The sequence below is a fragment of the Leptosomus discolor genome, chromosome 1 (assembly GCF_034619465.1).
Source record: "Leptosomus discolor isolate bLepDis1 chromosome 1, bLepDis1.hap2, whole genome shotgun sequence".
NCBI classification, from domain to species: Eukaryota; Metazoa; Chordata; class Aves; order Leptosomiformes; family Leptosomidae; genus Leptosomus; species Leptosomus discolor.
The window spans coordinates 132,286,874-132,314,722 of record NC_141391.1 but is presented as its reverse complement, the minus strand read 5'-3'; the positions used below and the strand labels follow the sequence as shown (position 1 = coordinate 132,314,722).

The 27,849-nt window shown below is 48.8% G+C and overlaps 2 protein-coding genes and 1 non-coding gene across 4 annotated transcripts; all 3 read left to right on the top strand.

The window, feature by feature from the left end:
- The first annotated feature begins 1,104 nt into the window (after positions 1–1,104).
- Positions 1,105–21,047, top strand: CHD4 (chromodomain helicase DNA binding protein 4). Its single transcript, XM_086478293.1, has 39 exons — positions 1,105–1,201; positions 3,228–3,355; positions 3,545–3,736; positions 4,123–4,241; positions 4,681–4,922; positions 5,010–5,137; positions 5,268–5,403; positions 5,821–6,002; positions 6,132–6,371; positions 7,336–7,539; positions 7,644–7,849; positions 8,086–8,217; positions 8,517–8,613; positions 8,987–9,178; positions 9,264–9,464; positions 10,298–10,435; positions 12,447–12,568; positions 12,681–12,854; positions 13,173–13,314; positions 13,778–13,909; positions 14,019–14,136; positions 14,344–14,468; positions 14,757–14,994; positions 15,164–15,336; positions 15,499–15,679; positions 15,756–15,866; positions 16,037–16,125; positions 16,206–16,339; positions 16,853–16,997; positions 17,179–17,344; positions 17,715–17,824; positions 18,064–18,199; positions 18,473–18,550; positions 18,666–18,803; positions 18,901–19,009; positions 19,336–19,468; positions 20,411–20,606; positions 20,691–20,866; positions 20,990–21,047. The coding sequence occupies exons 1-39, from the start codon at positions 1,105–1,107 to the stop codon at positions 21,005–21,007; spliced, it is 5,778 nt and encodes a 1,925-aa protein (XP_086334419.1). The 3' UTR covers positions 21,008–21,047.
- Positions 17,372–17,511, top strand: LOC147416288 (small Cajal body-specific RNA 11). Its single transcript, XR_015184261.1, has one exon.
- A 962-nt stretch (positions 21,048–22,009) lies between the features above and the next one.
- On the top strand, positions 22,010–27,544 carry NOP2 (NOP2 nucleolar protein). Of its 2 annotated transcripts, none has more exons than XM_086478357.1 (16): positions 22,010–22,115; positions 22,205–22,250; positions 22,329–22,393; positions 23,071–23,327; positions 23,627–23,670; positions 23,828–23,988; positions 24,671–24,870; positions 24,973–25,062; positions 25,142–25,229; positions 25,323–25,463; positions 25,653–25,792; positions 26,062–26,151; positions 26,449–26,571; positions 26,653–26,750; positions 26,842–26,972; positions 27,083–27,544. In XM_086478357.1, the coding sequence occupies exons 1-16, from the start codon at positions 22,010–22,012 to the stop codon at positions 27,334–27,336; spliced, it is 2,034 nt and encodes a 677-aa protein (XP_086334483.1). In that variant the 3' UTR covers positions 27,337–27,544. The 2 variants fall into 2 exon arrangements, with proteins under 2 accessions (XP_086334483.1, XP_086334474.1); XM_086478348.1 differs by having other exon boundaries at positions 22,329–22,408; positions 23,068–23,327.
- The last annotated feature ends 305 nt before the right edge of the window (positions 27,545–27,849 follow it).

Here is a 27,849-nt window from a genome sequence, read left to right as displayed (position 1 = left end):
GTGAGGAGCCGGGAGGGGACGAGGGCGGGCAGGGCCGGGCCTGGCCTTCTGCCGCCTCTTGGGGCGTCTCTGTCGGTGGGCGCTCCTTTCCGCCGAGTACCCCGTCGGCCCCCGGCCGCAGCTTCCCGCCGGGGCCGCGCCGTCCCGCTGTCCGGGCGGCCGCAGGACGTTTCCCCCTTCCCCCACCACGCTGGGGAGCGGCCGCTCCGCCGGACCCTGCAGCCCTGGCTGGCGTCTGCCGCTCGGCCCCCGCCCCGGCGCCTGTCCCTGGGGAGAGGCGGCCCCTCGCCGCATGCGAGCCGGACTTCCCCGGCCCCGCCCCGCGCCCCCGCCCGGGAGACCGTGCCCCGCCGAGACGCTGCCCCCCGCCCCCTCCCGCCGCCCCCGCCCTGCGCCGCGCAGCCCCGCTCCGGGCGGGGGCGCGGGTGCGGCGGGCAGCGGAGCGGGGCTGCCGGCGCCGTCGAGCCTGCCCTGTCTTTTGTGTGGGGCCGGCGGTGGCGGAGCAGGGCGACGCTGGCCTGTCTCTCTGGCCGCGGCGGTGTCAGCCCGGGGCCGGCGCGCCAAGTTTGGGCGGGCGAGTTGGGGACTGCCGGCAGCGCCAATTCCGCCGCTGTCTGCCGTACCGGGCCCCGCGGGGACCACCTGCTCCCTGCCGTGGCTCGCTGACAGCGTCCCGGCTGGCCTCAGGTCTCCTTTGGAAGCCCAGCTGCCTTCCCTGCCTCAGTGCGTTCTCCCAGCCTAAGGTAGAAATAACCGAGGGCTCCCGGCTGCAGAGGACGGGAGAATTTTCCTGTAGGACAGCTGTTTCGGCTTCCTTGCCAAAGATGAGTTGCTGACTCAGTTTAATATCTAGTGTCTTCAAAGCCTGCTTCATCGCAACTCTGAGCTGATACTTGCTACCAGTGTTTCTATTATATCTAGGCTTCAAATCCAGTAAAGTCGCTGTCTGAGCTTTCTCACGGATCCTCTTGGTAGCACTATTGCATGGGAAAACGGAGTTCAGGTCTGCTATAACTTTCTCTTTTTCTTTTCAATGAAGTACTGGCTTGCCTGGCAAGAAGACGACACCCTGTATAAGCCCAGGCCTCCCTCAGTTTGGAGGACATGGCATCGGGCATTGGATCTCCATCACCGTGCTCAGGGGGTAGCGATGATGATGAGATGGAGATCCTGTTGAACAACGCTATCCCCCAGCATCCAGGTATGGAGAGCCTGCAGGGCATGCATTTGAAATGTGGGTAATACTGGTCTCAAGCTGGATATATGAAATACATGATGTGTTGGGGAATGACTTTTTTTTTTTCTAAGGGTCACGCATATGTGTTTGATTTTGATATTCAAGTCCCAGGGTTACTTCAAAGTGCGAGGCTCACAGCTTTATCAGGTGGGGCTGACTTTGTTCCAAGCCATTACAGATTGTCGGGGCCCATGCTTTGAGGTGGTGTAAGGGGTGGAGACAGAGCATCCAATTCTGACAGGGTACCAAAATGCCTGTGAGTTTCATATTTTGTGAATGGGGAGGGGGAAGGGGGGTAGTATGTAAAAGGGCAGGGTGCCTAGCTTTCTTTCATCTGGGAACTCAGACCGGCTGACGTCCAGAGCAAACTGCCCCGGGCTGTTGCGTGACCCACTTTCCTTCATCACCACACCCAATTATTGAGGTTTCTTGTGGTTCTTGCTCCATGCTGCTTGCTCACCTTTGCTTTTCTTGGAGTCTTTGTACCTTGCCTTTTCCCTTGTGTTTGCATCCTCATCAACCTAAGACTTGAGTTAGAGCCCTGGGTACTTTTCTGGTTTGGGTTTTTTGTTGTTCATGCTGCTGTTGTTGATGACTTGCTCTGTGGACCTGTGTCTGGATTCTCTGCTCCCTTGTGAAAAGGAATAACGTATATCCTGGTGTGCTGGATTGTAAGACAAGTTTGAGTCTTCCTCGTAACTCATGCTGTAGTGTTGTAGCATCATATGAAAGAAATGTTGCAAAGGGAAAATGCAAAGAAAACTGCAAAGGAAAAATGGTGCTGTGGGCTTTTAGTTTTTTTTGTTTGGCGTTTTTTCTTAAGGTTTGACTCCAGGGTTTTCTGGGACCTCTGAAATCTTAGGCAGAAGGGGACTGTCAGTAAGCCTTGTAAGGAGAATTTTGGTGAAGAAAAACTTAAAATACCTGCAAGCTGGAGAGCTTTAGGTGATACGTTTGAAAAGATGGGACACTAGAGGCTCTAAATCAGAACTTGGGGGAGAAGAAGAGGTGGGGTCCCTGAAGGACCTGGTGTTGCAGGACCATGGGAGTGAAGAGACATCCATTGGTTGGGAATATGGCAGGAGCCAGGCATAGGACCCCAGGTTTTGAGAGCACAACCTCTGCCATTTCGCCCCTGGTTGTGGTAGCTCCTCTGACCTGTGGCTTCCTCCATCCTGCCCAGCTCCTGTGGTCAGGAGGCCATTTTCCCTTGGAGGGAGAAGGAGTGACTCTGGTTGTGTGCAGTGGGCGGGGCAGCGGGGGAGGGCTGGTGGCTGGGCTGCTCCTGCAGCCTGCCACAAAGGGAAGGGCTGTCTGTCTGCCCCTCTGGGCAGGTGGGGAAGGGGGTGTACAGATGGGAGCATGTGGTGGTGAGCTGGCATGTGTTCTTTTGGCTGGGCAGTGAGCTTGCTAGCTGTTGGTGCAGAGGGATGGGGTTGGGGGAAGGTTGTGTCAAATCTGGATCAGAATAGAGTTGCTGAGTAACAACTTTCCTATGGAGGAGAACAAGTAGTGGCTTATTGGCCTGTATTTTGCATGTGGCCATAGGATGCTCTATAGTGCTGAAGAGGCTGGATAGTGTGGATTTCTTTCCTGGAGACTCATGGACTGAAACAGTATAGTAGTCAGTTCTCAAATGTATTTGCTGCTTGTCCCATTTAGACATGGCCATCTATTCTATGATCTTTCCTCTTCTCGTTGGGTTACGGCAAACTTCTGGTCCCCAAGATCTGAGTGCAACTCTGTTTGAGGAAGGAATACTGTGGAAGCAGGTGGTGTTGGGGGGAGGGGGAAAACTATGTGCAGTGGTAACTTATGATATGATTTCTTAGTATCGGCTGTGAACAGTAACAGAGCAAGCAGTTGTAAACACTTCTGTGTTTGTAAGTATGTAGCAAGAAGTAGACAACTTGACTGATCCCTGAGAAGTGGACTATACTGTTGTGCACAGATGGGGTTTGAATGAGACATGTCACTTCTTCCCCTCCAGAGCCTGAAGAAGAGCCAGAAGAAGAGCTTCTGTCAGAGGCTGACACACCCAAAATCAAGAAGAAGAAGAAGCCCAAGAAACTAAAGGAACCCAAAGTGCCCAAGCTCAGCAAGCGTCAGAAGAAGGAGGTAAGGAAAAGGATGCCTGAGGTCACACTTCAAAATACGGATATATGGGGTGAGGGTGCTTACTGTTGTTGGCCTATGGCAGCAATCCTTTGTATGAACACTCTAGAGCCTGGGGAGAGTGTAGTGTTTAGTGCTTATTCAGGGTATTTTCTCACAGCTGCCTGATCTTCTCTCTCCCTCCCTCCCCAGCTGGGGGACAGCTCTGGTGAGGGGAATGAGTTTGTGGAGGAAGAAGAGGAGGTTCTGCGCTCTGACAGTGAGGGCAGTGACTACACTCCTGGGAAGAAGAAAAAGAAGAAATTAGGGCCCAAGAAGGAAAAGAAAAACAAAGCCAAGCGCAAGGAGGAGGAGGAAGAGGAGGAAGAAGATGATGACTCAAAGGTGAGGAGCTATCCTGCTGACTGACTGCTTGCTCCTCATTCCAGTGTATCTGATTTTGGGGATCATTGTGCTCTCTGTGATGGCATATGGAGTTGGGGCTGTTCAGTCTCACTGGTTCCTCCACTAGACCTGCTTGACTTGACCACTTTCCCACCTTGCATTACTTCACCTCTTCTGCTTTAAACACAGCTAGAATGTAGATTGAATCCAAAGACTTTTCCCACCTCTGTTGAGGCTGTGTCCTATGGCAGTGATAAGTGGATGAGGGTAAAAATATTCTCCAGTTCTGACCCTTTGGAACATCTGTAGATGTGTGGAAGTTCTGCTCTTTCCTAGAGCAAAATTAAGAGATTTTTTGCAGAGTTGTTGTGATTCTCTTTGCGCAGGAGCCGAAGTCATCTGCTCAGCTTCTGGAAGACTGGGGCATGGAGGATATTGATCATATCTTCACAGAGGAGGACTACCGCACTCTCACCAACTACAAAGCTTTCAGCCAGTTTGTCAGGTGAACTGTAAGCCTGCACTTGGAAGGACTCTGGAGGAAAAAAAAAGAAAAAGATGGGACAAGGACTGCTAGGTTCCTTGTTTGTGGAACCTAAGGGCACATTAGACACACTAGCATCCTACCTAGAGCAAAAACTGAAGCAACAGTAAAATGATCAACATTATTTTGGTTTCAGTGATAGAGATGATGCAAGTCCTCACTCCCAATCCCCTTTCTTCCCTAATATGCTAAATTCCATTTCACTTTCCAAGCCCCTGAACATTTGCATCCTCCACACAGGGTGAAGGATGGGAGTGGAGAGGTTCATTGGCTGTTGAGATCAGAGATTAGAAAGGAATGTAGTTAGAGATAGAGGTGCTGATGGGGGTGGTGTCGGGGAGGAATAATAATCTAGATTTCAGGGTGGTTTGGTAACTCTTCCTTCCTTAACTGTATGCAGGCCACTTATTGCAGCCAAGAACCCTAAAATAGCAGTGTCGAAGATGATGATGGTACTGGGAGCCAAATGGAGGGAGTTTAGCACAAACAACCCCTTCAAGGGAAGTTCAGGTGCTTCTGTTGCAGCTGCTGCAGCTGCAGCTGTTGCAGTAGTGGAGAGTATGGTGACAAATGTGGATGCTGTCCTGCCGCAGCCCCCTGTAGATGTGCCACTCAGGAAAGCCAAGACAAAGGAGGGCAAAGGTGAGATGAAGGATCTGAGAGGGTGGTGGAGAGTGAGTGGTGTCAAGGCTGTAAGTCCTTCTGACTTGCAGGATTCTCTGTTCCCAGGACCCAATGCCCGGCGGAAGCCAAAGGCCAGTCCTCGTATTCCTGATATGAAGAAACCTAAAACAAAGAAGGTGGCACCTTTGAAAATCAAACTGGGAGGATTTGGTTCCAAGCGTAAAAGATCATCAGTAAGTGGCTGTCTTTCTTGACCTTCTGAGGAGGATGTGATGATATGCTAGAAATTCTAGGATGTGTGTCTGATTGCTGACCCCAGCATGTGTGCCTGGGTAGCATAGCTTTTTTTCTTACCTACCTCAGAGTGAAGATGATGATCTGGATGTGGAGTCAGACTTCGATGATGCCAGCATCAACAGCTACTCTGTTTCAGATGGATCTACAAGCCGAAGTAGCCGCAGTCGCAAAAAACTCAAAGCTGGGAAAAAGAAAAAGAAAGGTATCAATGGTTGTTGTCAGTTGGAGACAGAAGCACGGCTAAGTGTGTAGAAAGATTAGAGGAATGTCTGTGCAGAACTTGGATATTTGAGGGAGGAGAATTCTTTGTAAAGGAAGAACCTGATACTATTTTTAACAAGGAAGAGGTTTTCAGGATTTTTCTCATTTTCAGGAGTTCTTTCTGACCTTGGTAGGGAAACACAGTGCTGAGTTTTCCTGGCCTGAGCTACACCTTTAATTTCATGGGTGGAAGAAGACACAAATGGGCTTCTTTTACTCCTGTTGTAGCTCTTGCTCTCTGTCCTGTTTGGATGCTGGATCTCTGTTACTACGTGGGCTGTTGGAGAGTACCCTCCTTTGCTGTAGGAAGCCTGTACCTGTGGCTTGTACTGCTATAACTCCTCACCACTCTCTGCAGGTGAGGAGGACTCCACAGTGGCTGTGGATGGCTATGAGACTGATCACCAGGACTACTGTGAGGTGTGCCAGCAGGGAGGAGAAATTATACTCTGTGATACCTGCCCTCGTGCCTACCACATGGTCTGCCTGGACCCGGACATGGAGAAAGCCCCAGAGGGCAAATGGAGCTGCCCACACTGTGTGAGTACTGGATTCCCCCAAACTGCCAGAGAGCATGGAGGGGGATGTCAAGTAACTTGGGGCCGCTCTTCGGTAATAAAATAACCACAAATGTGTGATACTTGGTTTTCTGGTTTCCCTCTCCTGTAGGAAAAAGAGGGCATTCAGTGGGAGGCAAAGGAGGATAACTCTGAAGGTGAGGAAATCCTGGAGGATGTTGTAGGGGATGCTGAGGAAGAGGATGACCACCATATGGAGTTCTGTAGAGTCTGCAAGGATGGAGGAGAGCTGCTGTGCTGTGATGCCTGTCCTTCATCCTATCACATCCACTGCCTGAATCCCCCGTTGCCAGAGATTCCCAACGGAGAGTGGCTTTGTCCTCGCTGCACTGTGAGTTTCTGCTAGTGAATTCTCCTATTGCTACAAGAGATGATCGATCTAATCACTTTGTATCATCATGTTTTCCTGGAAATGCTTAGTCCTCTTAAGACTTACCTCCTCTTGCACTTTTGTCTTAAAACATCAAGGCCTGGTGGTTTTTTTTTTTGGTGACTGGATTGCGCCTTGTCAATTGGCTGCTTTCTCCAGGCAGCAGGAAGGACTGGGTTACAGCCATTGAGTCTAATGGGGTTTGCCTGTGTGCAGAGTAGTTAGAGGCAGTTTTGGGTCAAGGATGTCAAGGCTTAATTTTCTTGCATCCTGTATTTATGTAGAAACAGGAGAATGAGTGCAAGCAGATTCAGTGCTTAAAAAAATATTTTAAACTAACACTGAGCCAGGCAGGTTTTTTGCACTGCAAGCTCTGTAGTGCCAAGCCCTTTCTTAGTAGATAGTTGGGAGAAATGTCACACTTTTCCGGGAAGTTCTTGAAATGAAGTATTATAAATAGTGTTAGGTGCTTTCATTAGGTGATAAGGACTTTTAAGATGATGAACAAAAAAGCTACTTCAGGAGATGTCCCTATGCTGAGCCAATAGTTCTACAGCAAAATATTTTTCTGTACAAATGTTCAGTGGAGTTGTTGTTGGATAGACTACTGGGCTCATCAAGCCTAGCAATTTCTGTATTTCACATAGAATTTCCAAATTGGTGTGGCCCTGGGGAGACAACTAAATTGAAATACTGAATTCAGTTTGGGGTTTGTCAGTCCTAGAAAAAAAAGACAAACCGGAGAAAGCTCAAAAGAAATGCTGGAGATAAGAGGATGAAAGGTTTAAAGTGCAAAAAAGCAAATACTGTCTGCGTAGTAAAGCTGTAAGTAAGGAAGAGAACCGTGACTTAAGTTTCTACTCATCAGCGCTTGTGTGTTAGAGTACATATGCTCTGACGTAACAAGCTTTGTTTAACTCTTCAGTGCCCAGCTTTGAAAGGAAAGGTGCAGAAGATCTTGATCTGGAAATGGGGTCAGCCCCCGGTTGGCCCCCCACCACCACGTCCACCTGATGCAGACCCTAATGCTCCTCCCCCTAAGCCTCTGGAGGGTCGGCCTGAAAGGCAGTTCTTTGTCAAATGGCAGGGCATGTCCTACTGGCACTGCTCTTGGGTGTCAGAGTTGCAGGTGAGTAGAGGACTTAACCATGTCATAAGGGTGGATAGCTAGGGGAAGATATTTTGGATAGCTGAGGGGAAAATGCCTACTAACTGCTTCTGTCCTGGCTCCAGCTGGAGCTACACTGCCAGGTCATGTTTCGGAACTACCAACGCAAAAATGATATGGATGAGCCACCCTCAGGGGACTTCGGAGGGGAGGAAGAGAAAAGCCGAAAGAGAAAAAACAAGGACCCCAAATATGCTGAGATGGAGGAGCGCTTCTATCGATATGGGATCAAGCCTGAGTGGATGATGATCCACAGAATCCTTAATCATAGGTAGGGGAGGTAGCAAAGAGGATTTTCAACAAAGACGTTAAGCAGGACTAAGGGAGAGTAGATGAACTGAACTGCAATATGACTGGGGGAACCAGTGGGAGCTCTTTTGTTGGTATGACAAACTTTGTTTTGTTTCTGTTGCTTCATTAAGGGATCATTTCCCTCTCTCCCATTTGTGTGGATTGGGTGAATACTGTCATTTCACTGTGCTTAGGACTTACTGGTTTCTTCCACAGTGTTGATAAGAAGGGTAATGTGCACTATTTGATTAAATGGAGAGACCTACCTTATGACCAGGCATCCTGGGAAAGCGAAGATGTGGATATCCAAGATTATGACCTCTACAAGCAAGCTTACTGGAATCACAGGTGAGAGAAGTATCTAGAGGTTGTGTTTCTTTCCCTTCGCTCAAGAGAAAATACTGGAGTATGTCAGCCCCTAGCACCGGTTGGGTTAACATATGGAGATAGCAAAGAAGCATCTTCTTGCTGACTCCTTATTCCTTTAGGCAGAAACCATGTGCCTCCACCAGTTCATGAAGGTTCCAGCCCTGTTCTCTTGAGCCTATTTAGTTGGGTGATTGCCCTCCTATTCTTTGCAATAGTTTTCCCTCGGTCTGTTACAAGAGCCATTAAACTTGTCTGTTCTTGGGACTGTCTCTGTGTAGGGAGCTGATGAGAGGTGAAGAGGGCAGGCCTGGTAAGAAGTTAAAGAAAGTGAAGATGCGGAAACTGGAAAGGCCCCCTGAGACTCCCACAGTAGATGTAAGTCACTGTTTATTGCTTAGGAACCATCTCGTACAGCTGCTTATTTTTGGGAAGGAGGCAGGTAAATAGGAAACCGAAGAACATATGGTTTAGAGTTCCTTCCTGGCCCAAAGAACAAATGGGTTATAGAGCCTTCAGACAAAGGGCCACCTTGTCCATCGGGTGAGTGAGACACGGGCTGGCTCTTCATGAAAGTGTTTTACAAAAAAACCCAAACTTTTGGTGGATACCTTTGGCCATTTGGGAGTTTTGTCTGGTCATCTGTGAAGTCTCATCTGCACTAGGGAATATACAGGTGACTGGGAAAGAAATCTTGGTAGCTGTCTAGCCTGAGGTAAACGATTTCAACTCTTCTTTCTTTTCACTGTAGCCAACAGTGAAATATGACCGGCAACCAGAGTACCTCGATGTAACAGGCGGGACCTTGCATCCCTACCAACTGGAAGGACTGAACTGGCTGCGCTTCTCTTGGGCCCAGGGCACAGATACAATCTTGGCTGATGAAATGGGTCTGGGAAAGACTGTGCAGACAGCTGTGTTCCTATATTCTTTATATAAAGAGGTGAGAGCTGGGAGGTAACTACCCAGAGAGATTCTGCCTATGTTGGTGGTTCCATTCATCTAATGCTCTTACTGACTATTGATAGGGCCACTCAAAGGGTCCCTTCTTGGTGAGTGCCCCACTGTCCACAATCATCAACTGGGAACGAGAATTTGAGATGTGGGCCCCGGATATGTATGTAGTGACCTACGTCGGGGACAAAGACAGCCGGGCCATCATCCGTGAGAACGAGTTCACTTTCGAGGATAATGCTATACGTGGAGGCAAAAAAGCATCCAGAATGAAGGTACAGAACTCTGCTGTAACGCAAGCCTGAGCTGAAAGAAGAGAAGCAGTAGACTGGCTTTCAGCACCTGAGATTTAGATGCTCTGTTGTCCCTGGAAACTGATTATACTTGCAGTTTCCAAGGAGAAATAACTGGAAATTGATGACTAGTGGGCATTTAGACTCCTGCTCCAGACTATTTAAACACTCCTAATAGTCTGAACTAATTGAGTACTAGAAAACGAGAGTTGACTGAAGTAATACTGACCATAGGCAAGCCCCTCTATCTCTTCTACTTAATCTGAGAAATTGCATTCTGTGCCCAGGCAGGAAAGAAAAGCCTGATCTAGGTGGCTAGTTTTTGAACTAGTAGAACTTTAGTTTTCCTAGTAAAAGCAAGATGGGAGCTAAACCTTTTCCGATGGCAGAGATGGATAGATCTCCTTTGCTTCCCTTGAAATTGAACTGCATTAAGTACTAACTTAAAGTGCTATGATAAACTACTTACCTTTTTTGAGCTGTCGCCTTTTGATGAACCACTCTTCTCCAAATCTCATGTTCTTAACATGCCTCTATTTGCTGCTTATTTGTTAAACTTCTCTGTTACGATATTTGTCAACTGTCCAGAAATGGCAAGTACTGAGGGGGCTGGGAGACTTATGCGTGTTAAGAGAGTAATGGGGGATTAAAAGGCTGGAATGGTTTGGGTAGTGTTTTGAGTCTTATGACAGGAAGCTGTAGGTGTGAAAAGTTTTTGATGCGCTGTTTGACCAGGGCTCATCAGAAACACTGCATCTACTTTGTCCTGGAGCATTCCCCTATCCCATTACCACGTTCATCCTTTTCCTTTGCAGAAGGAGGCTGCTGTGAAGTTCCATGTGCTTCTCACCTCCTATGAACTGATCACAATTGATATGGCCATACTAGGCTCTATTGACTGGGCCTGTCTCATTGTGGATGAAGCTCACAGACTGAAGAACAATCAGTCTAAGGTACAGAGAAGCATAGGTGGTTTATGGGCATGGCATATGTTGCAGGGAGGAATGGGCAGAGAGTGTTCAGAAGATAAGATATCTGCTCCTAAGCACATAAGTTTGTCTGCCAACTATTAGTCATTTGTTCAATAATAGATTTGATGTGTTATTAAAAAAAAAAATTAACAGCCTTCGCTTGGAGATTGATTATCATTGGCAACAACTTCGCTTTTATACATATCACTGGTTAAAACAGCTTTCTCTGTGTGACTAGACAATTGGTGTACACAGGAAAACAGAAAAATCTGGATGTCATTGTTGCTCTCAAATACAAACTGGCTTCTCTGAAAGTAGATCATATATCTGCACCGCCTGTGTTCTGGAAAGGTTTACCATACTGAGCATAAAACAAGCTGCATGAGCCCAGTTATCCTGTGTCCAGAGTAGGCTTGCCCTCTGTATTCATCTAGCTTTGTAGCAGGACTAATTACACGTTATAGAAATGAGAGAGGGGGGCAGAGGTGTTCAAAAATACCTGAGTAGGTACTGAAAGCCGTATAGCTCCTTTCATATGAGGCTGTGCCTTAACTAAGCTTGTGTGAATTCAGACTTGACTGTATGTTCTAAATCCAGCCCCTCCCTAAACCCTTGTGCCTTAATTCTGGTATTGATTTGTCTGTCTTCAGCTGGGTTCTAGCGCTCAGTACACTAAAAACAATTGTTATTGGAAATCTGGTTTTATAGGTTCTTGGAGACTGTGTTAAGACAAAATTGCTTCTTGATTTTTTTTTTTGCTTAAATGGCTTTAGCTTTTTGGATCTTGGTGTGAGGCGTCTTTCCAAGACATCACAGCTGTGCTTGCAGTCCAGTTTCCAGATCTCTCTTTATTGTAAGCACTAAGACTGGATGCCATTCTATGCTTAGCATTGAAATTATTGGAAGTAGTAATGAATGCTTACTACTAATATTCGTTAATTGAAAGAGGATGTAAAGGCTCAAGGTTACACTATGTCTAATAGTTACAATTGCTTATCCACCAAGACCATCTGCCTTTTACTACTACATAAGGACAGCTTCAGGTATTTGACTGCAAGACAGATCAGATGCTTCTTGACAGATTGTGGTTATATACCAAAGTTTTGCAGATATAATCAGTAACTTCCATATTTGATTACAAAATGAGAAAATTTTTTTACTATATGTAGAAAGATACATCCTCACTGAGACCACTAGGAGGATCTTTCTGGTGTGATAAACAAAACAAGTGGTGGTGGGTTACTCTTTTTGGGGGTTTTTTGCCACCTAGTACAAGCTGCTTTCATTAAGTTTGATCTTGTATCAAGTTAAGTGTAAAATAAAGAAAGAAATAACCAAGCTCATAAATAAATTACTACTTTATTGTCAATTTGTGCTGGTGAACATGGTACACTTGTGCTTTTCAGTTCAGTACTTGAACTGTTCACTACCTCTGTCTGGGAATTACTTTATTGTTGTGAAAACCAACACAAATTACCTTAAAGACACATTGACAAACCCTTAGCTCTTTTTCTCCCTTGCTTGTTCAGAGCTCTGGAACATTGCCAGGATTGATATGAATAGGAAGACTGACGTAGCTATTTCTAGAATTTTCAAGGCAGAGTAGTTGTAAGAATGTGGAACACTAATTCAGCAAAGAAAGTGCATAGTATAGCAGTCTGGAAATGATTGGTGGTCTGAAAGAGCTTGTAACTTAAAAGAGCAAAGGAAACCTATCAGCACCTGATGGTGTGTAGGATTTGCTATGGTCATGTTTTAGCTATGCAGAACCATGATCCGAATGAGATCAGTCTAGTGACCCTGTCTGGAATGTGAACTACTTGGAGCTCTTGTCCAAACAGCTGATGTGATCTAGCTTGAACCCTAGCTTCGTATCAACTTTTTTTTCCTAGGATAAATTGGGGTTTTTTTGTAGGCCTATGACTTAATAAGCCTTTGACATATTTGTGTGGTTTTGTTCCCCGCCATTTCTTCCCTTCTCTCTACTTCCCAGTTCTTCCGTGTGCTGAATGGTTACTCCCTCCAGCACAAGCTGCTGCTTACAGGAACTCCCCTGCAGAACAACCTGGAAGAACTGTTCCACCTGCTGAACTTCCTGACACCAGAGAGATTCCAGTATGTCTTGCAGTGCAAGTCAGCCTGCCTGTCTTGTCACTCCTGTCCCCTTCCTTGCTTTTTTTTGTTCTTTTGCCTTTGTGGCTTTTGCTGAGTGTCTGTTTCTCTGCAGTAACTTGGAGGGCTTCCTAGAAGAGTTTGCAGATATTGCCAAGGAAGATCAGATCAAGAAGCTGCACGACATGCTGGGCCCACACATGCTGAGGCGTCTCAAAGCTGATGTTTTCAAGAATATGCCGTCTAAGACTGAACTCATTGTCAGGGTGGAGTTGAGCCCCATGCAGAAGTGAGTGTGAAGATGAAGAGAGCACCTGCTGTTGAGCTGCTGTTGCTCTGTTCTGTTTCAAAGAGGATGTTGAAACAGCCTCATCCTCATTATAGGGCTTGCTACAGAGTGGATAGGAGGAAGATTTCCTGCTGCCACTATGGTAGAGGGAGGACTGATCCTGTGCCCTGATGTAAGGGATAAAGAGATAGTGAATGCCACTGGCAGAGCCTAGGTAGCTGGCAGGTAATGCCAGGAGCTGTGCAGAGTTTAGCAAGAGAGTATGTTAGTCATTCTCATGAGGGGTGTCTGAGTTGTTTGGGTTTTTTTTGTTTTCAGGAAATATTATAAATACATTTTGACAAGAAACTTTGAGGCACTGAATGCACGGGGTGGTGGTAACCAGGTCTCCTTGCTCAATGTTGTTATGGATCTGAAGAAGTGCTGTAACCACCCCTACCTCTTCCCTGTGGCTGCTATGGTATGTCCAGTTACTTATTCTATATAAGCAAATTCCCTGCTGGCTGTTACCAGGGAGCCAGTTACCAGGTTCCCCTTCCTCTATTTCTGCTTATGTGTTTTTTCATCCTGTCTTTATGTAGACTCAACATGCTGGAAGGCTTTTCCTTTTCCAGTATCTTTGTATGACAGGTAGGAGCTATCTTGTGACTCATGCAAGATAGTGAAGACAGTAGGAATAGACCCTGAGCCAGTAAGAAAGAGGACGGCATCTAGGAGTCACATTGCAAGAGAAGAGGCACAGGGTAGCACTGATGTTTCATATAAGTAGTGCTGCACGTTGTGGTTGTGCCAAGCTAAATGACCAGACGTGAGTCCGCACCTGATGAACGCAGCTAGGGACTAAAACCAAGCCTCATCCCTTCAAGCTGTTTTCTTCCCCCACCCCACCCCTTACACCCTTTCTTTTCTCTTTTTCTTCTCAGGAAGCTCCAAAAATGCCAAATGGCATGTACGATGGTAGTGCTCTTATTCGAGCCTCTGGAAAGCTATTGCTGCTCCAGAAGATGTTAAAGAACCTTAAGGAAGGAGGTCACAGAGTGCTCATATTCTCTCAGGTATATGGGGAAAAACCTTAAGGCTGGGAATTCTTTTTCTGAGAAAGGAGCCTGTTGATCTGTTATCCCCTTGTCCCTCACTCTTCCGTGGTGTTTTTCTGATATGCAGATGACTAAAATGTTGGACCTTCTAGAAGACTTTTTGGAACACGAAGGATACAAATATGAGCGGATTGATGGAGGAATCACAGGGAACATGCGTCAGGAGGCTATTGATCGCTTCAATGGTATGGAGTCTCTTACTTCCTTTGCAAATGAAAACTGTTGTTTTGTATGCGCTTCGTGGTCAACGTGGGATTATTGTGGCCCAAGTCTTCCATTGATCTCCTGGAATCTTAAATTAGTAGTGATTCCCCCTCAGGTGATGTGGGTCAGGTACAAATCTTTGAGTGATGCACTCTACCTTGATTACTTTTGTTCTCTTTTTATCTAAGCTCCGGGTGCTCAGCAGTTCTGCTTTCTGCTTTCAACTCGAGCTGGGGGTCTTGGTATTAACTTGGCCACAGCAGATACTGTGATTATATATGATTCAGACTGGAACCCCCACAATGATATCCAGGTAAGTCTGAATGAGACCACTCACTATGGAGTAATCCTGAGGAAGTGGGGAAATGAAATTGTGAGGAGTGAAGGAATGTGAGACTTCCCCTCTAGAAATATGCAAAACTAGAGCAGTGAGGCTGAGCAGAGATGGGAAGTGAAATAGTGGAGGGTTCTTCCAGGGCCCAGCCTTCGCTAATATTAAAGAGCCAACTGAAGGCACCTGGGAAACTTGTGGAGGTAGGCAGGGTGTATCAGAGTACTACTTGTGTAGCTCTAGACTGTTCTGAGCACATCTCTTTTCTAGGCCTTCAGTCGTGCACACAGAATTGGACAGAACAAGAAAGTGATGATATACCGCTTTGTGACAAGGGCCTCAGTGGAGGAGCGTATCACTCAGGTGGCCAAGAAGAAAATGATGCTAACTCATCTGGTAGTGAGACCAGGGTTGGGCTCCAAGACAGGCTCCATGTCCAAACAGGAACTTGATGACATTCTCAAATTTGGCACTGAAGAGCTCTTCAAGGATGAGGCTACTGAGGGGGGTGAGTGCCTGGGAGTAGAACTGAAGGAGGTGGGGAGGTCTGGCTCCTTACTTAGGGAGTGACTGTAGGTGCAGTGCTGACTATAGCTCTACAGAGAGGTCTAGGGTGGCATTCCCTTTCCTAGTCCCTTGAGATCCACACAGTGACTGTGCCTGTGCTTTTCCCTCAGGGGACAACAAAGAAGGTGAGGACAGCAGTGTCATCCACTATGATGACAAAGCAATTGAGCGTCTCTTGGATCGGAACCAGGATGAAACAGAAGATACAGAACTTCAGGGCATGAATGAGTATCTCAGCTCCTTCAAGGTGGCCCAGTATGTGGTTCGTGAAGAGGAGATGGGGGTGAGTATGACATGGATGTCAGCTAGTATCTTCTGCTGAATGATGTAGGATCAATTAAGTAAATCGAGCTCTGATGCTTTCAAGGGCAAGTAGGCATATATCTGCTCAGACAGGTTAGGATTTGGAGCATAGGGGTCTAAATTTGTTACCTCTTTGTGGCAGGAGGAAGAGGAGGTTGAACGGGAGATCATTAAGCAGGAGGAATCGGTGGATCCTGATTACTGGGAGAAACTGCTGCGTCACCATTATGAACAGCAACAGGAGGATCTGGCCAGAAATCTGGGCAAGGGCAAGCGTATTCGCAAGCAAGTTAACTACAATGATGGCTCACAGGAGGATAGAGGTACAAATCCACAGGAACCTGAGGGAGAAATAGGTGTAAGTATATGTTGCTGGGAAGTAACGGAGTAGCGTCTCAGGCTCACGTGCTGTTTTTCTTTCAGACTGGCAGGATGACCAGTCAGATAATCAGTCAGACTATTCAGTTGCTTCTGAAGAAGGAGATGAGGACTTTGATGAGAGGTCTGAAGGTAAGTTCTGGTGAAGCCAGAGTTCCTGGGCCTCTTTCTCTGAGTGTGGGAAGAGCTGTGACTTGATTCGGGTGATTTATACACTTTGTGGTGCTGTTCTGCAAGGGAAGTATTCACACAACAATATGCTGTGCGTTGTCTCTCCTCCTTAGCTGCATTTCTCTCTTCAGCAGCTCGTCGGCCTAGCCGCAAAGGCCTGAGAAATGATAAGGATAAGCCTCTGCCTCCCTTACTTGCCCGTGTGGGGGGGAACATTGAGGTAGGTAGTACCAGGGCAGGCATTTGCATTCTAGCTGCTTCTGTATGGCTCTTGCCATATCTCTGTCTTCTCCGTTCTAGGTCTTGGGTTTCAACGCCCGCCAGCGGAAAGCCTTCCTCAATGCTATCATGCGCTATGGAATGCCACCTCAGGATGCCTTCACCACTCAGTGGCTTGTTCGGGACCTCCGTGGCAAGTCAGAGAAAGAGTTCAAGTGAGTCTGCGTTAGGCAGGGATGGAAGACTGGCAACATCTAGTTGTTTTGGGGAAGAATGAGAATTGAGCCTTTTCTGGCTTTTCCTTAGAGATGACATTTCCTTAATATGTTAATTGGTTCTTTGTGGGGGGATGACGTATAAGCTGGGAGAGACTGAGGGGGTTGTTCCTAGTTCCCTTCCTTGGACTCAACTCGTCAGTCACCAAAAGCAAATGCTTTTAGAGGAGTAGCGTGTAGCCATGTAAGCATGTAACGAATACTCTCCCCGAATCCTTTTTGGGCTTACAGTTGTTTCTGGCTCAAGACTCTGGGTCAGCTGTGTGTCCTTTTATGTATGTAGTAATTCTGTCAGGAAATGCTCCCTTGAAGGAACCTGGAACCCCGGAACTGGTGTTGCTGTGGGTTAGGTGTCTCGGGGTAATTTCCCTTATGTGTCGGAAGGGGTCTGAATATGTGTGTCTCCAGCTAACCCAGTTTATAGTCTAATTGCTTGTCTCTTAACTGCTCCAGGGCCTATGTCTCACTGTTCATGCGCCATTTATGTGAACCTGGAGCTGATGGTGCAGAGACCTTTGCAGATGGGGTCCCACGAGAAGGTCTTTCTCGACAGCATGTCCTTACTCGCATTGGGGTCATGTCGCTTATACGCAAAAAGGTAGGTGCCTAGCAGAACAATGTCACTATACAACTTGTAGTCACTGGGGTCCTGAGCCTAGTGAGTTACCTCTCCTTTCACACCTATTTTTGTTGTGTGCAGAGTGGTCTGTCTCTTCTGGTTTGAAGGTGAGCTTTGTATAGCTTCTCCAATGATTTGTCTGTCTTTCCCTCTCATGCAGGTGCAGGAATTTGAGCACGTGAATGGACGCTGGAGTATGCCAGAACTGGCAGAGATAGAGGAGAACAAGAAACTTTCACAGCCCAGCTCACCCTCTCCCAAAACTCCCACCCCTTCGACACCGGGGGATACACAGCCAAATACGCCTGCCCCTGTCCCTCCACCTGGTGAGAGCTCCCGTCTTGTAAAGTCCTGTGTCCTGACCTTTTCCTGGCTGTTACCCTCACCAGAGCTGTGGTGGTAGGGTCTGGGGGTGGACACAGATCAACTTACCTCTCGTGTTAGGAGGGTTGCCAAAGGTATGTGCAAACCCTTAAAGGCAAGAGAGGACACTAGCTTTCCTTGGATGAGCTGACATCAGTGAGAAAAAAGCCCAGCATTTGTAGTAGGCAGGAAGTGCGTGGGGGGTAGTCTTGGGTGATGTTCGTCCCAGTTTGGGCCTAATCTCTGGGAGCAAAGGTAGCAGCGAGGGTAGGACCATACCGATGGCTTCTGTTCTTTTGTCCCCTGTGCTGCTCTGTGTTGGGGAATACACAGAAGAGGGAGTGAAAGTAGAAGAAGGAGCCAGTGCTAAGGAGCAAGGAGAGTCATGTGAACCAGAGAAAGAGCTCAGTGCTGCTGCTGCTGAAACGGAAGTCCCTATGGAGGTGAGTGTCGAGTTGCTTGTTTGCCTCATGCAATTGCAAATGTCTCTACTTCTGCCTCCTCTGCTGTGTTACTCAGCTGCTGAGGCAGAGGTGAGTTCTTGGAATGGTACTTAAAGATAATTCTTGGGTCCTCAGAATTGGCCTGACAGTTCTGTGCATCTTTGCTTTCCAAACTCCTGTGACAGTCTTCTGTTTCCATGCACTGCTTTACCTTGCTTCTCGTGGATTTCTGTCCTCAGCAGTGTGTCCAGCCTGTGGAGACACCACCACAGGAAGCAAAATCCCCAGTGAACCCCACAGAAGCAGATGAAAAAAAAGTAGATGAACCAGAGGTGAAGGAAAGACCAGATGAGCCAATGGAAGTAGAAAGCAAAGGTAAATCTAGGGGGATTGTTTAATAACTTGAACAGCAATAAACCCCCATCACCCTCAAATGCTGTTTCCCTAAAGCTGCATCTTCTTTGCTTCAGCGCTTCGTCGTAACGCAACAGGTGTAAACTTAGATGTCTATCAGTGGGGCTAGTCCAGGACTTTGAACAGAGTTAAGAGTACAGTAACTGGGTTAGTAATTAGGTTTCACAGGCTGAAGAACAAAACCTTGGACTTGCCGTGTTCCCCTACATCTCATGCTCTCCATCTCTCCTGCAGCTGATGTGGAGAAAGTGGAAGACAGAGCACCTATTGAGAACCCCCCTGAACCTCCTATAATCACTCTGGATGAGAAAGGCGAGTCATAACTGTTCCGTTCTCTTCCTTAACCCCTTTCCTGCAAGGATCACTTGTGGGTCCAACTTGCTGTGGTATCTGCCATGTTCTTTCTAATAATTTCTGGTGTGTATAGATGAGAAAAAGGAGGACGATAAGAGAGATGTGGTGATGCTGCAGAATGGAGAGATGCTGAAAGAGTCAGTAGATGAAAGGCACAAGAAGGCAGTAAAGCAGCGCTTCATGTTCAACATAGCAGATGGTGGCTTCACCGGTATGAGAAATCCTCTGTATGCCCAAACTCGTTTATATGCCCCTGCTTGTGTTCATGAAATAACTTCCAACTGTTCTGGTGTCTCCTGCCTTTCCAGAACTCCACTCACTGTGGCAGAATGAAGAGCGGGCTGCAACTGTCACAAAGAAGACCTATGAGATCTGGCATAGGCGTCACGACTACTGGCTCCTTGCTGGGATTATCAAGTATCCTTACCCTGATGGACCAGTTCTCTTCCCTTGTACATAAACTGTGTCATGGTGAAGGTGACCATCCTGGGTCTGACTGGAGCACATTGAGTGAGAGAGTGCTTTATCTTCTTTCACAAGAGTGAAAGTGGTGGTGGGAGGAGGAGTTTCCTGCCAGCATAGTTAAGACTTAGCAGGACATAGTTCTCATTCCTTTGCCTTGGCTCCTGTTCCTCCCCTCTCTGCACCCCCTTTCCCCACCCCCTCCTGAGGACTCTATCTGCCTGGGCTGTGTACTTGCTTGTTCTCGCTGCCTTTGTTTGCCTGAGCTCATCCCATCTCAGTCATGGCTATGCCCGTTGGCAGGATATTCAGAATGATCCACGTTACGCCATCCTCAATGAACCCTTCAAGGGTGAGATGAACAGGGGTAACTTCCTGGAAATAAAGAATAAGTTCTTGGCAAGGAGATTTAAGGTAAGGATTTCTCTTCAGCGTGATAAGTGCCTTTGAGCCAGCCGGATCTCTAAGAACAAGTTTGCTGTTCTGAGTTCCTGCTAAGAAAGTGCAGGCTTCTGCAGTGCCTTTCATTTTGGGGGGGTGGGGAGCAATACCTGTGAGGATCATGTAGTAGCTCCACGATGGGAGCTCCCTCTAATCTAGGAAATGATACTGGGGAGCTCAGTGCTCTCTCTCAATGTTTATTGAACAACTGGTATGCAGGAGGCATAAGGTTCAAGTGGCTGTTGCCATCACAGCTTCTGCTTGATGTGCTGCAACCCACTCAATATGCCTAAGCAGAACTTAGAAGCACTGTATGCCCTGGTGAAAGGGTTGTCTTCAGTCTGCGTCAGCCTGTTTGGGAGTGACCAAAGCTTAGTTTTGGGAGTGATTTAAAGACCAACCCAAATAAAGGCTATGTAGTTCTCATTTTGGGGGCAAGATATTAATTTGGTGTAGTCTGTTAGCACAGAACTGATCAGCCAGGACTCAAATTGATTTCTCCAAATGTCCCTGACATGCCTAACAGTTTTTTTTTTAGACTCCTATAAGTAGCATGGGGACTTCTCATTCGAGTTCAATCCCTTGTTCTGTAAAGAAAGAGTAAAATAGCAAAGAACTTGGTCTTTTAAAAAGAATCTGAGGAGGAATGAGAATCCTAGAGAATTTATAGTAGTCTTCTATTAAACTAGATGTAGCCTGGTTTTCTTGTGTACCTGGCCCGGCTTAATGGAGCCCTTAATTGTTTTGGGCTCTTTAGGCTTTAATGTAAACAGAAGCTGGTGGAAGGAGGTTCAGGTGCAGAATCTCACCTCATGAGGTGGTGGAGAACTGGAGCAGGAGAGACAGGGAGCGTAAACAGGCTCTTTTTCAGGCAGCTGCTGGAAGACTTTTTCTCATTACTGCCCCATCTTGCAGCTCCTGGAGCAAGCGCTGGTGATCGAGGAGCAGTTGCGGCGAGCTGCCTATCTGAACATGTCGGAAGACCCATCTCATCCATCTATGGCTCTGAACACGCGTTTCGCAGAGGTGGAATGCCTGGCTGAGAGCCACCAGCACCTATCCAAGGAGTCAATGGCTGGGAATAAACCAGCCAATGCAGTGCTGCACAAAGGTGAGGCAGTGTGTTAAACAAGGGTCGTCTTTTCCCTGAGAGGTGTCCCTTTCCCCTCTGAACAGATGTCCCTTTCTCTTCCAGTTCTGAAGCAGCTGGAGGAGCTTTTGAGTGACATGAAGGCAGATGTGACTCGTCTGCCTGCCACCATTGCCCGTATCCCACCGGTGGCAGTGCGCCTCCAGATGTCCGAGCGCAACATCCTCAGCCGGCTGGCCAACCGCAGCAGCGAGCCCCCTCCACCCCCACCTCCCCAACAAGTATGTATCCTCTCTGGTCAGGGGCCGGAGTGACCTAGGGTGGGGAGTGGGGGGCTCTGAGGGGAAAGCCCAGTGTCCATTGACCAGCCACTCTGTCTCAGATCATCTTCTCTTACCCTACAGGTGGCCCAGCAGCAGTGAGTCCCTGGCCCAGTGCTGTTGACCTTTCGGCTAAGCTGAAGTGTGACCCCCCCACCCCACCCCTTCACACTCTACCCCTCTGCCTGACATTCCTGACTGGGTGCTGTTTCCCTCCATGGAAGCTGCTGCGCAGGTCTCGGGGAGGAGAAGGACCTCCTTCCGCTGCAGTCAGCCCGTTGGAGCAAGGAGTGGGCTTAGGAGAGAGGGGGATGTATGATGGACTCTGTACATAGTGACTGGAGGCCACAGCGCCATGTCTGTTACACAGAGAACCTGGCTGCCTTGCTCGCTGCCTCCACCTGGAATTCCAGTTTTTGTTTTTAATTTTATTTTGAGTTTGTTTACTGAGATGAGTGTGCAGGCAAGACCAAGCAAAAGCCAGGACAGAGACAAAGCTACCTCCATCAAGATCCTTTTTAATACAAAAAACTGACCAGACTTGTCCACTAATAAGCAGCTCGAAGACAAAAACAAACAAATGGAAAAAAAAAAATCAAAAAAACAGAGCAAAACCTTGGTAAAACTGAGAAATAAAGTTTCCTTGTATTTTATTTTGTTGCCTCTATGTAGCAGGCCAGGGCTGGGGGTGCTGTCCCTCCCCCTCTCCCTGTGCACAGCGTGAGCAGTCTCTGCCTCAGAGCCGGTTCCGGGGCACCCTACGCCCCTAGCGACGGCCGGGGGGCGCCCGGGGCTGCGCCGTTTGGGGCAGGGACCCGAACGAGCCTTCCCTGTTCTGCTGCTGCCCGCCGCGGCGGGCTCCCGGAGCCGCCAGCGCCTCAGCGGGCCGGCCCCCGCGTGCGGCCGTGACGCCGCCAGCCCGCAGCAGGCCGGGTGTCTGACGTTGCCGGCCCAGCCAATCAGCCAGCAGGAGCTGCGGCGCTAGCTAATGGATGGGGGAGCAGCAGGGGGTGGAGCCGAGGCCGGGCGCATGCGCCGGCGAGGGGCGCGGGGGCCTGCACGTGTAGCGGCGGGCCTGGTGCCGCCGGAGGGTGCCGCGGCGCCATGGGGCGGAAGCTGGACCCCACCAGGAAGGAGAAGCGCGGCCCCGGGCGCAAGGCCCGCAAGCAGCGAGGGGCTGAGGTGGAGCTGGCCCGCTTCCTGCCGCCAGGTAAGCCCCTCCTGGTCCGGCCCGGTGCGGCCTTGCGGCGCCCGGTGCCGCCGGTGCGGGCTGCCTGACCGCCGCGTGTCTTTCCTCAGAGCCGGAGACCGGTAGGAAGAAGCTCTCCAGTCATGGACGGAAGAGGTGAGGGCGGCGGCGGGGCGGGGGGACACGCGGGGGTGGCTGGGCCGGGGCTGACCACCGCTCCCCTTCCCGATCCAGGGCTGCAAAGAGGCGACTGGGCGCGGGCAGCGCCCCGGCGGGGAGGAGGCCGCTCGGCGGAGGAGGGCGGGAGCCGGCAGGTAAGTGCTGGGGGCGGGGAGCGGCAGCCACACGTCCTGCTGCCCCCCCCCCCCGGGCCGCCCCCGCCCCGCCACCGTCCGGTCCGGTTTCTTTCTTTTTTTATGGCACGGAGCAGGTAGACTTGTCATTATTTTAAATTGGTTTTTTTTCCTGATTTCTGGTCCCTGCTGTGCCAGGCGGCAGTGCTGCCTGAAGAACAAACCGGTAAAAGGTCTCTCTGCCACATGTTAAAGCTACTTCTGACTTCTCCCTTCCCAGCACGGTTATTGCGGGCCGGGTGGGTAGCCGAGGCTTTTGATTTTGAGCTCACTGTGCTACATCCTGCATGGTCGAGGAAGCTGTTGTAGTAGGAAGAAGGAAGGATAGTCAAAGATTTGGGAAGGAGGGTACCGTAATATATCAGAGCAAATACTGTAAGAATTTTATAGCATTTTTCTTTAATAATTCTAGTTAGATCTCTCTGAAGTTTTATTGGAGGAAAAGTGAGAATATGCCCTTGTTTATGATTGAAGAAATTGATGTGGAGAGCAAGTGGTCCCTTCTCTTGAACAGACAGTTCAGGACTAGGATGAAGGCCTCTTCTGTACAACAACTGAAAAAACAGGGCAGCTGCTTTTGAGAATAATGCTTAACTTTTAACCGCTGCTTCTGCCTGTAGTGAAAGAGCAGGTGTCCCCACAGAAGGAGGAACATGCCATAAAGGCAGCAGGACAAACTCCTCAAGGCCAGTCTGGCTTCAGTGATGGCAATTCAAAATGGCTAGCTCCAGCCAAGCCCAAGAAAATCCCATCTAAAGGAAACAACACGGAGTTATCCAGCGATGGAGAGGCAGAAGAGGGCAGTTGGGAGATGGAGGAGGATGGGAGCAGCGAGGAGATGGTGGATGATTACGGTGCCTCATCATCAGAGGAAGAAGAGGTAAGGAGCTTTTTCGCCTTAATTACACAAGAAATACTTGACTTTGCTGGCTGAAAAGATCCAGCAGGCCTGGGGAGGAAGGGTGACTTTACTGAGGGGGGGGGTGGATGGTGAGGTGGTGGGAGAGCTTTCCACTTCTTCCCTTCACAAGAACAATTTCAGGTTTAGCAGCTGATCCCAACGTAACACACGGTGCTTTTATTTGTTAGTTGTTTTAAACAGCAGATAAATTTCACAGATGGTGGGAAGTAAGGGGGCATCTGGGGATGTTGTTTCATTGATCTTTTGTCTCTGTTTAGTTGCTGCCTATTGAAAAAGCTGCCCTGAAGCAGAAGTCTGACAGGTAAGGATTTCAGAACATTGCCAGTCTGCACAGTCTTTCCTGGTTAGATGAGGAGCCTGTGTCGTTCCTTCTTCTGTCCTCTCTGCTATGTAAGAAGTGGTGCTTGCGAAGTGTCTGTGTTCTTGTGTAAAACATCCATCCTGTTCTTTGTCCTTAGGGGAGGCCTCAGTGAAGATGACAGTGAAGAGGAGGAGGTGGCGGCAGAGGAGGCAAGCAGGGAGAAAGTGGGACAGGAGGAAGAGAGCCCAGATCTGCAGCTCAACCTGGATATAGACGAACAATTTAAACTGCCAACTAATGAAGAGATTGAGAGAGAGGATATCCTTTTTATCTGTGACATCCATAAGCCATATGCATGCAGTAGCACAGGGCCTGGATGCAACCAAAGAGCTTCATTTGGACCTTATCATAAGTATTGTTTAGCAAGAGTGTTTGTGCATGACAAGGTATTTTTAGTATTTTTAGATGAGCTGCCTTAATAGATAGCATACAATGCTGTGCTTCTGAATGGCACACTTAGGAAAGCTGTTATGCCCTGGATGGAGCTTGGAGTCTGCCCTAATTTCATTTCCAGTCCTACAAGCACGTGGATACCTTAGCATGTAGTTCATTCCTCTGTACCCTGATTTTCCTGGCCAGTGTTTGTCTAACCCATTCCTAGAGCCTCTGGTGACAGCAATTCTGCTACAGGTAATGTTTTCAGTATTAAAAGACACTTTTTGATGTCTTTTTTTTTCCCTAGATTGTTTTTTTTTTTAAATTTAAACTAACTAACCAAATTCTTTTAAATACCTTGTAGTTCCTGCCTTGTGAACTTTTTCTGTCCATTTCCATCCTTTGAATCCCCGCCTCTGCTGAGCTCTGGTGAAAGCATATTCCAACAAGGCCTCTCTGGTGGGGGTGCTGTTGTGATGCAGGAGTCCTGCATGACCGATTGTGCTTGTAAAGAGCCGGTGCGTGAGTTTCTTGGCTTTTTGTGATTCCTTAACGGTCTTTCTACCTGCCGAGCCGCCTGATCTGCACATCATTCACCACCGCATCAAGAGCAACATGGAGGTGCTGCAGGACTTCGTGATGAAGCGGGAGGAAGGACGCACGCGACAGGAGTACCTCGCGTTGTTGCGCCGGGACATGGCTGCCTACTATTCCTACAGTGACTTCTTGCTCACGAAGCTCATGGATGTCTTCCCACTCCCTGAGGTAGGATCGTGCCCTGCCCGTATCTTTGCTGACTGATGAGGATTTGGCTGCCTCCCCGGATCTTCGTTTATGTTTCTATTCTCTGTCCCTTCTTTCATCCAGCTGATAAACTTCCTGGAAGCCAATGAGGTTCCCCGCCCTGTGACCATTCGCACCAACACACTCAAGACACGTCGACGGGACCTGGCACAGGTGAGCAGGAACCTGTGGTTGCCTCCTGCGCTGCCTGTCGCACGGGGCGGTGTCTCAGTCCCATCTCCTTGTCTTGCAGGCTCTAATCAACCGTGGCGTGAATCTCGACCCCTTGGGGAAGTGGTCAAAAACGGGACTTGTTATTTATGACTCCTCTGTGCCCATTGGTGAGATCACCCTTCCTGACACAGGGCTGAGCGGACTTGCTCTTGGCTCCCTTTCCTTTGCATGTCTTCTTTTGTTCTGCCTTCCCTGCCCAGGTGCCACCCCCGAGTATCTGGCTGGGCATTACATGCTGCAGGGAGCCTCCAGTCTCCTCCCTGTCATGGCTCTGGCTCCGCAGGAGAACGAACGCATTCTGGATATGTGCTGTGCCCCAGGAGGCAAGACCAGCTACATAGGTACCACTCTGGAGCTTTGGGTGGGAGGCTTGGGTGGGATGCTCTGTGAAGTGATGAGTTTCCTCTGGTCTGTACAGAAAGGGGGAACGGAAGGGACTGAAATCAGGGAAAGGAGGGAGGTGGCTGTCCCTGCAGGCAAAAGCACAGGAAGTTTTCAGCCCCTCGCTGACGTGTTTTGCCCTCCGGCAGCTCAGCTTATGAAGAACACGGGTATGATCTTGGCCAATGACAGCAATGCCGAGCGGCTGCGTAGCGTGGTAGGGAACTTGCATCGGCTGGGAGTCACCAATGCCGTAGTGAGTAACTGCGATGGACGCCAGTTCCCCAAGGTATGTTCCTGCCTGCTTTGGGGTGTCCTTACCACGCTTACCTAGAGCTGTCCCTTTAGTAAAGCTGCGTTCTCCAAACCTGCTTGTCACAGGAGGATGAGCAGAGCTGCTGGGGAGTGTGTTTGTTATTTGCTACGGAGACAGGAAGGTGGACAGGGAGGAGTGAGGGATCTTTCCTGCCTTCCTACTCTTCTGGTTCCCCTTCTAGCCTCGGTCTTGTTCTGAGTCCCCACCTGTAAGCGTAATTCCAAATGTACATCTGCCTGTAGGTGCTTGGAGGGTTCGATCGCGTCTTGCTTGATGCTCCTTGTAGCGGAACAGGCGTCATTTCCAAGGATCCTGCTGTCAAAACCAACAAGGTGAGTGACCAGTGGGGACGAAAGATGGGGACTGAAGTACGAGTCATGAGAGGAAGGACTTTGGGGCAGCTTTGTTCTTGAGAGATGCCTGCAGTAGGGAGACTGATTTTTTTTTTTCCTTCTCTTTCCTGTTCTGCATGTTGTACCAGAGCTAGGGTTTTTGAGGTTAGTTCTGCAGAAGACTCCAGAATCTTCTACATCATATGTACTTTGCTCTCCTGTCATCCATCCATCCATAATAGAGGCCTGAAGTGCTTCCTTGTGGCTCTGGCATCCTAACCTATCTTTCCTTTTCAGGATGAGAAGGACATACTGCGCTGTGCTCACCTGCAGAAGGAGCTGATTCTTAGCGCTATAGATTCAGTCAATGCTCTCTCAGAGACAGGGGGCTACATTGTCTACTGCACTTGCTCCATCATGGTAAGTCCCTTCCACGCTCTGCTGTGGTCATATGCTTAGGGGACTGGTGAGCTTTGGATCCTAATGCTTAGTGTCTGGCAGGTGGAGGAGAATGAGTGGGTTGTGGATTATGCCCTGAAGAAACGCAATGTTCGTTTGGTGGCCACAGGCCTGGACTTTGGCAAGGAAGGCTTCACCAGGTGCGTGCCAGGTCACAAGCTGCACAGGTTGCTTGGTGGCCAGGTTTGAGCACAGGCATTCTATCACTTCTTACCCCACTTCCTCCTCCAGGTTCAAGGACCGTCGCTTCCACCCCTCCCTGAAGTCTACACGGCGTTTCTATCCCCACACGCACAATATGGATGGGTTCTTCATTGCCAAGTTCAAGAAATTCTCTAATGCCATCCCCCAGGCTCAAAAAGGTAACGTAGTTCTGGAGCTCAGCTGAGCTGCCCGGGCCTGCTCTCACAGGCTGCTTCCCCTGCAGAAGCCGTGCAGGTTTTTCTTACAGCACTTTGCTCTCTCATTTCAGATGAAGAACCTGCTGTGGAAGCAGCATCTCCATCTGCTGTCCCTGATACCATCATGGAGCCTCAGCCAAAAAAGAAGAAACTTGCAGGATCAAAAGGTGACAAAGAGCAGAAGCCGTCACAGCCTGCTTCGAAGAAGAGACATTCATTGCAGGCACAGAGGAGACCCTTGAAGGCTGGCAGGCCTTCTCCCAAAGTGATGCGTCCTCGAGTCCTTACCAGGAAGAAACATAGAGTGAAGCCGAATGGACAGTGAGAGGAACTGCTTCTTCAGATGTTGGTCCCCTCCTTGGAGAGCAAAGGTCGGGGGCTGCTGCAGCTACACGTGTACCACCTTATTTTTCCTGCTCTGTGCAGATAATCATCTCTGCAGCACCTGGGACAGCTGTAGCCCTGTTTGCTCCTTTCCCTCTGCGTCAAGGACTGATGCAATGGCCCATTAAAAGTTTTATACTCTTGCTCAAGTCTTGTCCTTTTCCCTTGAACATGGAATACAGAATTCTGTGTCCCCTTACTCCTCTGCAACAGAAACCCGTTCCGCTCCCATCTGACAGCCTGGCATTTCTGGTGTCTGTTCTTGCGCTCTGCAACATGGATGTTTGTGAAGAAGCAGTGGGAGCTGAAATCCTAGCTGCCTGTCAGCAGAGTGCTTCCTCAGGGCAGGGCTGGCGCTCCTTGGCCTGTGGTCCTGTGCTGGTCCCTAGTTGGCTGTTGTCATTGTGTGCTAATTCAGTTCACTGTTGCAATTGTCCCTGTTTCACCCTTGTGC

What these genes read in the sequence shown, in the direction of transcription:
- CHD4 (XM_086478293.1), top strand. Translation starts at nt 1,105, where the DNA reads ATGGCATCGGGCATTGGATCTCCATCACCGTGCTCAGGGGGTAGCGAT. An exon ending in TCTTCCCTGTGGCTGCTATG is followed by an intron (nt 13,315 to 13,777) that starts GTATGTCCAGTT and finishes TTTTCTTCTCAG; the next exon opens with GAAGCTCCAAAAATGCCAAA. An exon ending in AATGGAAGTAGAAAGCAAAG is followed by an intron (nt 18,200 to 18,472) that starts GTAAATCTAGGG and finishes TCTCTCCTGCAG; the next exon opens with CTGATGTGGAGAAAGTGGAA.
- NOP2 (XM_086478348.1), top strand. Translation starts at nt 22,010, where the DNA reads ATGGGGCGGAAGCTGGACCCCACCAGGAAGGAGAAGCGCGGCCCCGGG. An exon ending in CATCATCAGAGGAAGAAGAG is followed by an intron (nt 23,328 to 23,626) that starts GTAAGGAGCTTT and finishes GTCTCTGTTTAG; the next exon opens with TTGCTGCCTATTGAAAAAGC. An exon ending in GGCAAGGAAGGCTTCACCAG is followed by an intron (nt 26,751 to 26,841) that starts GTGCGTGCCAGG and finishes TTCCTCCTCCAG; the next exon opens with GTTCAAGGACCGTCGCTTCC.